The sequence below is a fragment of the Mixophyes fleayi genome, chromosome 4, assembly GCF_038048845.1.
Source record: "Mixophyes fleayi isolate aMixFle1 chromosome 4, aMixFle1.hap1, whole genome shotgun sequence".
NCBI classification, from domain to species: Eukaryota; Metazoa; Chordata; class Amphibia; order Anura; family Limnodynastidae; genus Mixophyes; species Mixophyes fleayi.
In genome coordinates this window covers 130,944,169-130,956,750 of record NC_134405.1, presented here as the reverse complement: position 1 = coordinate 130,956,750, position 12,582 = coordinate 130,944,169, and the positions used below count along the sequence as shown (strand labels likewise).

Genomic DNA, 12,582 nt, shown 5'->3' with positions numbered 1-12,582 from the left:
AGCCAAACAGTTATCTATAGGTTATACAGTTGGTCCTCTATATGGCTCACACACAGCTTATTGTGAATGTAAAACGGCTGCAGTATGTGTCAAGAGTTACATCAAACTTGTGCATACGGTGTGTATTGTATGGGTTAAGCAGACAGGGTGGGACCCCAGTGTAACTTGAGTCCCTCACACACTCACTCTGTGTCTGCAGTTAGAAGTAGCAATATGATGGCTGAAGGACATTGCTTGCTGCTTCTGCTTCTACTGGGGGGAGCCCTGCAAGACATGGGATCTGAAGGTAAATGATGGGTGCTAGGGAGGTCAGAATGGAATTGTGTGTTCAGGAACTTCTAGGCAGTCAAAAGTTGATTGAAAGTTTCTTTTCATTCTGCACAGCGCGCACCACAGTCTCAGCTTCTCTCTCTGCAAGTTTTACAGCTTCTGCTCCTATGCTTCTCTCATACTGTATATATGATGCACAGCTGCATTTTTTCCCTGCTATCTCTGTCACACCACTCACTATATAACATATACATTTCTTCACTGTGGTCCCATTTTTCTGTGAGATCCCATTACATTTCTTTCAGTGTGAAATGTTTCAGTGTCTTCTCATGTGCTCTCTATGTACCCAGCTTCACATCACTCTCTATATAACATTCACAGTTATTATCTCTTACTATGCTTTCCTGTAATAGACTGCTTTCTGATTTCTATACTCTATACACAGACACCTCACTGTGATTTCATCTCTCCATCGCTCATTCTTAATCTGCAGTATGAGTTCAGCCGTTACCTCGCTCACCTTGCTACAGGTTCCCTATGTAACATAGCACATAACATATACACTGTTATCTCTTGCTGCTTGTTTCCCAGTAGAAGATACGTGACTCATGAATGCTATACACAGTTATTTCTGTATGAATCATCTAAAAATATTGACAGCTATCATTCACTCTGACCAATCCATAGCATAAACTGTTATCCCACACTTACAATTATCTGTAATTTTACTGAAATTATCTGTAAGATATACAGCTCTGCTTCTTCTACTCTCTTTCTATATGGCAGTGACCTCGCGCATCACTATTAGCTATTCTTTAGTCTAACACGACCCCAGCAATACATACACTCATCATCATTTCTCATGATCACATACAGATTAATCAGGGACTCCTCATTGATTCTCACATCAAGCAGCTTCTTCTTGGTCCATTTTCTATATAGATTATACAGCTGAGCTAACTCTCATTCTGCTTCTTTAACTTATACACCTTGTAATCAAGTACTTGGATAATATAATACTGCTTTCATTGTTTCTTCTCTGTCATATTTAAGACTACTCCTGTGTATTTCTCAATATACGGCATCTTTCATTCTATTACTATGCCTTTAAAATGCACACAGATCGGCCACTTGCCTCCTAATTCTATAATTACACAGTAACCTACCACTCTTCTTTGTATCCACTGCTTTGAATCAACTGTAACCACTGTTGCCCTTCCCTCTAAAAGATACAAGAACCTTCCCTGTAAAATAGATGCACAATTGGGGGGAATTCAATTGTCCGCGCTACTGTAAAGAGTAATGCGGCCTGCGCACTATTACCATTATTACGGGAATACTGCGCTCAAATACCATTATTACGATATTACTGAGCTTAAATATCATTATTACGGTAGTTTCAACGCCGGCTTTTTGCTCGAAGCTCCCTGAGCTGCGAGCAGAATGCCGGGTTAAATTTACCGTAATAACGGTAATAGAGTTATTGAATTCCCCCCTTTATATGTCATTTGTTCCTCTTGCTATCTTAGTTTACACCTACTTCCCATCTATTCCTCTTTCAGCAATACATTTTACCTTTCAGACCACAATCCCTTTCCAATTTGTCCCACTGTTTGGTCTGATGTACAGATCTTTTGCTGGCTTCCAACAACCTAGGTTTGGCTACTAAATTGTTAACAACAACTTCCCTGGATATTTTTTCCCTAGTTCTTTGTGGCATTTGTAATTATATAGAGTGAACTATGTTTTAGGATAATTTGTATATAAAGCTGTGCCAATATAAACAGCTTCGTTTTAAATCAAATCTTAAGTGGTCCTCCATGGCCACTTGGAATAGTAGCAGGTATGCAGATATATAGTATATATTCTCCTCTGTATCAGGTTCAGCAATCACTCACCCATTACTCTCTATAAGACCTTACCTTGCTAAATGAACTTTTTCCAACAATTAGTTCTCCTACTGTTCATATGTATTTATTTTGCAGTAATCTGAGCTGAATGAATTCACTGATGTTAACCCTTTTTCTAATAGTATTTAGTTAATTCAGTCCAGTTGATCCCAACCATAATATAAGTGGGAAGAAGAAGATCTGACCATTGTGTAGTGGATGAAATTGGTCATGTTAGAAAAGTGCATGAAATATGCAGCTTTTCTTAACTATTCTAATGTCTGTAATGGCTTCAGTGCGCAGGCGTATTGTCTCTGTTCCATCCATGTCTCTCTGTTCTCTTAGCCACCCATGGGAGCTAAAACAACATGTAGTTCTCTCCTTAGACCATAATGCACTGTTTATGTTGTCCTTTAATGTCCTATAGAATTACTGTTCTATGTCTTCCTACCAAATACTGTGATGTCCTGTATCGATTCGTACTGCTTTGTGCTTCCATATACTGCTTACGTGTGAATGGGGGATGGGGCATGGTGACATTTGTGCAACAGGGCAGCTAAAGTTGTAGGTAAGCCATTGTCACACACCTTTTCATCAAAATAGGAGTCAAAAGTAGAACATTATAATCCTGCTGGGAATCAGATTTGGTATGGTACTTGCTCACATCTGTAGTAGAAGATGTCAGTGCATCCCTACTTTCAATAGGCTTGTATTTGAACAAAATGCGTTTGAATGGATCTTGAGCACTTGGACAAGCTCATGTATAAATGTATATGCATTAATTTGCAATACACCAGAAAGCCTGTGTTTATCTGCATAAGACATACAGCTATCCCACACCTGTTCCTCTGTGATATGCCCGTCTATCTCTCCATTATTCCTTTAACTGTGACACAAACTGGTTTCTCGCTATACTTTTCTCTTATATACACACTCATTTCTATTAGCTTTTAATTACTATTAGCTTTTGATTTAATGGATCAAACTGGAAGGTGTGTGTTTTGCATTTAAAGAAATTTAACAATGGTGTATTCATCAATCTCTAACACAATTTTTACTCTTTTGGTCTTGCTAAACTCTATGCCAAATTTTAGTTAAATAAACCAGAATACTACATTTGCTAGATCATTTTGGAAGGTTACAGTCATTTTAAGATGTAAACCGTTTCTGTACAAATGTCAAGTTGAGCGATGATGTTTATGGGTCTGATGTCCATTGAATATGTTGTTAGGCTGATTTCACACCTACCCAGGTTCCTTGTGGTTTGGCAGTGTGTAAATTAGATGAAAAAATATAGCAAAAATAGAACACAAGCGTATTTATTTAATAGCATGATGTAAAAGCAATGGTGTGCTTTAACCCATAGAAACTATCAGATAGCTTTTAGCAAGTCCAGTGTTGTTAGTCCAATGCAACCTAATATCTTGTTGCTATGCGTTGAAGTAAATGTGCACTATTTACACTATTTTATTAATATTTATAATATTTTTATTATTAATAATAATAATAATAATAATAATAATAATAATATTTTTATTAATGTTGATTTCTGTAGAATCATTCACATTCCCGTTTTGACAGAAAAGTGCATATCATTAAGCTTTTCCCAATACAATGTATTTTCATCAGTTAATGCATATTATTTCCATTCAATAAATGAATGGTGTCCAATGCAACACGGGAAAAGCATATGGACAAATGAAAGAATGGATGAACCTTTACATTATTTTCACTGATATTTGTAACACCATTTTCATACCTTCCAATATTAACGACTGGGAATTAAGGACAATATAGGTCACACTTCTAATCTCCAGCTAAACCATAACCATTTATGTGAGACCACGCCGCTTTCTAAGAGATCCACCTGTTTTGGTCTTAGAAAATCAGACCTGTCCTAGGAGACCCTGTATTGTGGCAGGCATGTATTTTTGAATAAGATCATATAATCACAGTATAGTACTAAGTCAATTATTTTAGACAACTGTAATTAGTTTATAGCATACGCTTCAGTATTACTTATCTGTTTAGAAATATTGGGGCATAACTCTCTTCTGTATTCCACAATCTGTTCATGTTTTTGGCTCTTATTGACCACAGTGAGTTCAATTTCTATCTGGAAACAAGGTACATATAACATTTACCCATTACCCAGGCAAAGTCAGGACATAATAAGCTTTGCGTCTGATCTGTACAAGGCACAGCCCTTTCCACTCAAAATCTATTCCACCCAACCCATTACCTGACTAAGTTCTGCCCGCTCCTCGTTTAGCTCCACCCATTTCAGGGTCATTCTGTAGTTATGTAAATAAACATCAAAATTATCTAGATAGTCTTGAATTATGTAAAGTTTTATCAATTATAAAAATGTAAGTCTGGGCTATGTGTACCTATTAGTTACTGACTGTAAACTATGCAGAAATGTAGTACATTTAATTATGTGCAAATTCTAAAATTCTTAAAGTCCTGAGTGTTCTAGTGTAAAAGACTTTTACGTGGAAATGGAAGGCTGGTGGTGAAAACCCTGCCATATATCATAGCTCTGAGTTACTAAACTTAACTCAACGGCAGTGACAGTTTTAGCAGTTAAATTCCTATGTGCCAAGTAGAAGCAACTGTAACCCCACTGACAGTAACATGTTTTATTGATTAAGAGGTCAATGCTTCTGGGAACTACTGACCTGCTGCTCATTCATAACATCTCACTGACAGGCAGTTGTAGGAGGTGTGTGGGGTGGGGGGACAGGCCACATTGAATCTCTGGTCCTGCTGCAGGATCACTTTTTCCATCTGGGTGTGTCTGGGAGTGAGTGCGGCAGACAGAGGGGTCTGTGTTTGTGTGACGCCGCACCACACGTCTGACATTAAATGTTCCTTTCTGTAAGAAACCCTCCTTTGAAAGGTTTGATTGAGGCGGTTGAAAATCTGTTTTTGCACATCATTTACACACCCTGTGACTACACCCCAGAGCTACGCTCCACATCAGCTCCTGTAATGGGCACATAACTGTTTCTTATTAACTGCTCCTGTAATCATCTCATATTATTCTGACTAACTCTACAAAAACTCATCATCATTTCTATTATCCTAAATTAATGCACGGTGTGTCCATGCCTCTGAATCTCTAAATAATTATATAGCCAACTGTGCTATACAGGGCCCGATTAAGGGTTCCGGCTGCCCTAGGCTATTTAAGCCGTAGCGCCCCCCCCCCCCCCCTCCAGCCACCTCCAGCCACCTCACCTGCCCCCTTCAGCCTGCTCACCTGCCCCCTTCGGCCACCTCACCTGCCCCGTTTAGCCACCTCACCTGGCCATCTGCCGGCCCTCCCCCCGAGACATTAGAACGGACTTACCTGCTGTGGAGTCCTCTCTTCAGCGCTGTGTATGACAGGCAGTCTGGCAGCGATCGCTGCTAGCTGCCTGTCGGTGTGGCCGCGGGCGCTTCTTACTCTGGTGGTCGCGTGAGATGTGAAAGCCCTGATCTCACGTGACCAGAGTAAGAAGCGCCCGCGGCCACACTGTCAGACAGCTAGCAGCGATCGCTGCCAGACTGCCTGTCATGTGATAGTGACAGTCGGGACCGCTCCTTTAGACCAGGGGCGGTCCCGATGACTCCGCTTGCCACATTTAGGGGAAAAAAAAACAAACATCTCAGTGACGTTGCGCCCCCCTGGCTCCAGCGCCCCAGGCTGCAGCCTGGTCAGCCTATTGGCTGATCAGGCCCTGGTGCTATAGGATTGAGATTCCCGTTTCTGTATATGCTTAGGCAACTGGTTCTCAAGTCTTCACTCATATACCAACAGCACATGCTTTTTATGCTCTCCTTTAGCATTTTCGGTGAAATAATAAGTAGCATGTGTGGTTTTTTTAGAACGAGTCCATCACTAATCAATATACCTCCACTTTTGGTCATCTAGAAAAATGCACTAATAGGAGTTAGTTAGAGCTGGATGCCAGTGGATTTGTGCTGCATAATTATGTGTCTTGTGTAAAAATTAGTCACACTGCGCATACGCAATGTGACACAGTATTGTCTGCTATACTTATTGTTGCAACGTGAGTAACTTACCAATTGTGTCTGACAGTGGCAGGCTCCTGGGTGTGGCCTAAACATGATTACCTCTGACCCATACCTGTTGTGCAAGTCTCCTTTGAGCAGATTGTCATGGGCCTTGTGAGTCCGCTAGAAATAAGGGTTAGAAACTAGGGTTAGGTGCAAAATTTGCCCAAGTGCAGAATTTGCAGCCAAATAAACCTTGTTGCACTGCAAGGGGTGGAAATTCAAACATTATTTTCTTGCATGGCAAATACTGCCTGCCTTTGCATGTTGCACATACATAATGGCCAGCTCTGTACTTATTAACTGCACCTCTCACAACTCCAAATCAGATTGAGCATTTTATATCCCCACTCCCCCTTCGGCAGCATAAAATGTGTTCTTAGCTGGATTTGCTCCTAACTCTAAATCAGCAACACCATTTTTTATAGGAGTGGAATATACTGTAGGTGAATATATGTACATTATACATCTGTACTTGTTGGGTAAAGCATGATAAATACATTAAAGTCTTGTGTTACAGATTAACGTAAAATTAGTTTTGTGCTCCATATATAAATTCGGTTTAATCTCACCTTACTAGTAAATTGCTGTTTTTTATTATTAAATTGTCACATGATATCTCTTCGCTCTCATGACTAATTTATGTGTTCATTTTTCCGCCTACTCTGTGATCCTGCCACCCACATGTGTCAGTGGGGACTGTTAGCCAGACCATAGGCATTACAAGGTCTTTTGACCTGATCTCTCCTCTTTTAGCCTGAAAGGGTTGTTTGGATTTGGTGGTACCACCTTGTTTGCTGTAATGTTTGCCAGTCTTATAACTTCTTACATATCTGAGGTATAAGTGAGATGAGGAGATAGAGATACATGAATTCTAATCCTTTCTGGTAGACTTTTCCATTTGATACCATTCTTTATGAATTCAATCTTTAATTACCTGGTGCACGGGAAAACCTTAATACGATCTTCAAAGAGGAATTTCTGAACTGTAGTGAAGGTTGATGCTTCCCCATACATGTATATATGTCCCTGAGTAGCATATCCATATTAAATAATTTCAGCTCTTCTTTAATTTCACTACTACAGGGTTTATCCATATCTTCTCCAGTTCTGTCTGCGAATCCCTGTCTTCTAAGTCTATACTTGTCCGGGACCTTGCTCTCTTCACCCCCTGCATAGCATTTAAATCTTCTATTGCAGTTTCTATGAATGTAGGGCATTTTGCCCATTCATTTTCCGCTGCCAGGGGGCATAACTAGAAAATACGTCACATCCCACCTCTTGGAAAATAAATCCCTTCATACCTATAAATAGAAGTCCCTCCTGCAAGTACAACATGAAATATATTTCCAGTAGCCTTCTACCATATTGTGCACTACAAAAGTCACTTTTAGTCCATTCCTCTCTATAAAACAACAATGCTCCCTTCCTCATCCCCATAGAAAATAAATCATTACTTTACATCAGGCCTGGGCAAATAATACAATAAGCATCAAATTACTGTTACAACACCCTAACCCAGCATATGCCCAATATGCTTCTTTGCACCATAGGTAATAGTACCGGCCTGCACCCTGGTAATAAACCAACCTACACACCCATCAGATAGCGGCCTGTACCCCATCACACACCAGTCTGTGTCCCCATCACACACTAATCTGTGTCCCCATCACACACCAGTCTGTGTCCCCATCACACACCAGTTTGTGTCACCATCACACACCAGTCTGTGCCTCATCACACACCACTCTGTGCCTCATCACACACCAGTCTGTGTCACCATGACACACCAGTCTGTGTCCCCATCGCACACCAGTCTGTGTCCCCATCACACACCAGTCTGTGTCCCCATCACACACCAGTCTGTGCCTCATCACACACCAGTCTGTGTCCCCATCACACACCAGTCTGTGTCCCCATCACAAGCCAGCCTGTACCCCATCACACGCCAGCCTGTACCCCATCACACACCAGCCTGTGTCCCCATCACACACCAGCCTGTGTCTCATCACACACCAGTCTGTGTCCCCATCACACACCAGTCTGTGCTTCATCGCACACCAGTCTGTGTCCCCATCACACACCAGTCTGTACCCCATCACACGCCAGCCTGTACCCCATCACACACCAGCCTGTGTCCCCATCACACACCAGTCTGTGTCCCCATCACACACCAGTCTGTGTCCCCATCACACACCAGTCTGTGCTTCATCGCACGCCAGCCTGTACCCCATCACACGCCAGCCTGTACCCCATCACACACCAGCCTGTGTCCCCATCACACACCAGTCTGTGTCCCCATCACACACCAGTCTGTGCCTCATCACACACCAGTCTCTGTCCCCATCAAACACCAGTCTGTGTTCCCATCACACACCAGTCTGTGCTTCATCGCACACCAGTCTGTGTCCCCATCACACGCCAGTATGTGCCCCATCACACACCAGTCTGTGTCCCCATCACACACCAGTCTGTGTCCCCATCACACACCAGTCTGTGTCCATATGACACAGCAGCTTCTCCTTCTATCACATAACAGCCTGTGTCCCCATTGCACACCAGACGGAGTTTCTCATTATACACTAACCAGTGTCTCTACTGTTCATCAGCTCACTCCCACCATACACCAGCTTGTATCCCCATCTAGGGTTGGTGCGACCATTAGATGAACCTAGATGGTGGCCTAGGGTGCCAATAGTTATGAGGCGCCTAAAACACTGAGTGACATGATGTCACTCATCCAGTGTTTTTAATGCCCCCCGGTGCCCCCATTGGAAGCGCCAGCCGCTGATGTGAAGGAAATACCTCTCAAGACCCACACTCCCATTCTGAGGAGCAGAGTATGCGCCCATACCTCCTGCATGCTAAGGTAAGCAGTGAGGTAGGTGCACAATGCCTAAGGGTGATGGTGCCATGTCAGAGTGGCGGGGGCATTGTCTAGGGTGCCCCCAAGGCTTGCTCTGGCCCTGAGCCTTGTATTGTACCGAGAAAGCAGATTTAAATGTAGAAGACTTCACTGTATAGATCAACTTCATTACCGCAAACAAATCACTTTCCAGGATTGATAATAGTGGACCTCAATTTTCATGCACATTGACTGCACAGTAGATAATGTCTTGCTTTTCCTACCATTTCTACTGTGCAGTTAGGTGTGCAGAGAGGTGGAACAATCTGAATATGCACTCTGGGCAAAAATGTCAATGTCCCATCGAGTCCATCCTCCCACCACTTACAAGCACCACTTTCAGTAAATAATTGTTTCCAATTTTCTCCAAAAATATTGTTTAGTTTAGCCTCATTTAAATTAATGATGGGACATTGGGACTGTCTTTATTTTATGTGGCATCTTTGTGTATTCAAAGATTTCATTTACATTGAACATTGTGTGCCTAGAAGTTACAAAGTGTAACTGGAAGGACAAAAAGTATATGAAGAAACCTGATCTCCGCCAGTTCAGAGATGGTATAGAAATCAGGTCTTTTTGTGAAGTGGAAATAACTCTGCCTTCTTTCGGGTAGCAAGGTATGCCCCATGAAATGTGCCCTCTCCAGCTTTCTATCTCATTTTAATAATCTTGTAGTTCTTGCACTACTCCGCAAAAGGAGCGGCATGACTCCAGCCAAGTCCTCCTATCTGCTGGTGCACAGTTCCGCTCCTCTGCAAACACCGCCACCTTGTTCCGCAAATGCATGATCATAGAGGGAAATCTAGGTGCACTTGAGCAAATTTAAGAGCATGGCACCACCAAAGAATATTTTGTTTTGCACCTTGGACGTTTTATCCTTGATAAGCGAGGCTCGATATCTTAATTTACTGTATGAACGTTTGATAAAAAAATTGTTCAACATAGCAGCTGAAAGTGTTATGTGTAATGCATATACATTTGCTTTTACTACAATATGGGGTAAAAAATAAATAAATGTGTTCACCAGTGTAGTAATGGGTGCAGGTGATAGATGGATATTTTTTCAACCGTTCTTCTTTGATTTATGAAAGGATTCTGAAAATGTGATTGTTTAATTAAAGAAGAGTATTTATCTATGTCTGTTCCTCTGTTTATTCCTGTGTCTGCAGGAATGATCCCTGTGTGTGCTGTGTTCTGTACTGTCTGGGTGTCTCCTTATTACTGTTTGTAAGGACATGTGGTGCCTTGAGCACTGTCATGTGTGTGCGTGTGTGTGCGTGTGTGTGCGTGTGTGTGTGTGTGTGTGTGTGTGTGTGTGTGCGTGCGAGAGTTTATGTGAGTTTATGTGTGTGGGAACATTTCCTGTACGGTTTTTGGTTTCACTCTGAGGGACAGAAATTGGACACAAATTATAGAGATGTGTAAGAGAGGGATGAGAGAGAGCGGACAGTGGGGAGGGGAAGTGAGAAGCAGACTATATATACACATTCCCCCTTATATACACCTTTATAAAAGGTTCTATATAAATAAATATTTAGTATATAAATGCATAGGAGCTGAAGGTGAGTTTGACGCATATGCATTCCAAAAATAAGCTAAATAAAAATTGCACATAAAAATAGTGTTTTTATACACATATGCTGAGGTATAGGCATCTCAGGATGTCTCCAGCTCTGCTCCAGTAGCATGAGCCAGTCTTACATCAGGCATACATACACCCAAATACACCCATCCAGGTCATAAGCACAAGCAAAGTTTGTTAACACTTGTTTTGATAGTGAAAAATGTATTCACACCTACAATTGATATAGCTACTAACAGGCATATATGCATGTGGGTCTGCCTCAGTTCACAATTACACAAGCACAAACTGACGGTACTCGGTCTGCATTTGCACGCCCCTCCAGTGTCTGCCCAACTCAGCAAGAGCTTCATAATGTGCCCACAAAATGGGCACACAAAATCCTGCACAAGCATATGCTTTAGACATGTACTTTAGGTTCATATGAGCACAAATGATATATTCATGGGAGGACAACTACAAAACTCACCTAGTGCACATTGTAAATTGATTTACCCAGTACTACAACAGGGACACTTACTCTCCACCCTTGGAAGGTGTCTTTGCAACCTAGAAGTTCAACTAAGTGTTCAATGATGGGGAAAAATCTTCAGAGGTGCTCTGTGCAAAAGTGTAAATACAATCACATACATTTTTAGTAACATCCCATTCGATAAAGTAAACATTTTCAGTTCTTCTCCTAAATTCTGTACTGCTCTGTTTAGCCTCATTTATATATTAAAGTATTCATAAAACTGTCTTAATAACAGGTAGAAATTTTCTGTGTGTGAATTATTATTATTTTTTATTTTTTTATTTTTTTTACATACTTCAGAGTGTGCCTAGAATTGTTCTCCCTCCAAGGTCCAGCATGGAAGCACTAAGTCTTAATAAAAGTATAGACCAGATCTGAGTTGTATAAAATTGAAGTCCTTTTATGTAGAGTAAAAGACTGTTCCCCACAGCGAGAAATTTCCCTAAAAATCCGCACTCTCCACCCCTCCACTCTTTTTTCATTAAATTCTCAGAAAGGTAAATCTTGTAAATGCCCTATTCCACATATCAAGACACACCAGTGTCAACTCTGTACCCACCTCCTCCTTTCTGTCATACTTGCCAACTTTTTACTCATCCCCTCCGGGAGAAGTGTGAGGACAGTATGGGGTGGGGCGTGATGATTCGTGTCATTTTGGCCCTGCAACGCAATGAAAAGCGTAATTTTGGCATGGGGAGGTAAGACCAAAATGAGACGATTCACAGCAAATCGCGTCAAGGAGGTTCCCATCCTGCCCACTTTAATAAGAAGAGAGTAGGATAGGGGAGAATGGCCTGCTCTCCCGGGAGTCCAGGAGACTTACCCAGAATTTGGGAGTCTCCCAGCCATTTCGGGAGAGTGGGTAAGTATGTTTTCTGCCATTGCAAACAACTGCTCCTCTGCATATGCTGCCATCTTGCACTCTATCCCCATGCATCTAGGCAGAAGACTAGGGGAGAAATGAAGCACCTCCAAACGACCAGATGTATTATCCAGCAGTTTGGAGGGTTAAACTAAAATTGGCAAAATTAAGGGGGTAATATTATTTGACTGCTTATGGGGGCAATAATTAATAATGATGGCGCAATACTTATTATTTCATGATGTGCATGATTGTAGTGTCACAAATGTGCAGTATTATTGGTGCTTCATCATGAAAAATAAGTGATTCTGTATGTCATATTTCATTATTGCCCCAATTAGCAGTTAAATAATATTGCACCTTTATTTCATTATAAACTAATATTGTAAAATAATATTTCACATTTAATTCATTATAATATAATATTGCCCTCTTAATTTCATTAGAAAATAATTTTGCCCTCATTGGTTCATTATAAAATTATTTTGCCCCTTCAAT

The 12,582-nt window shown here is 41.3% G+C and overlaps 1 protein-coding gene across 1 annotated transcript in view; it reads left to right on the top strand.

Annotated features, from left to right (window-relative positions):
* The first annotated feature begins 204 nt into the window (after positions 1–204).
* CSPG4 (chondroitin sulfate proteoglycan 4) overlaps positions 205–12,582 on the top strand; it is a 98,357-nt gene continuing 85,979 nt past the window's right edge. The window contains exon 1 of the mRNA XM_075208267.1: positions 205–286. Within this exon, the coding sequence (XP_075064368.1) occupies positions 214–286 (73 nt within the window). The 5' untranslated portion in view covers positions 205–213. The remainder of the gene's footprint in view (positions 287–12,582) is intronic.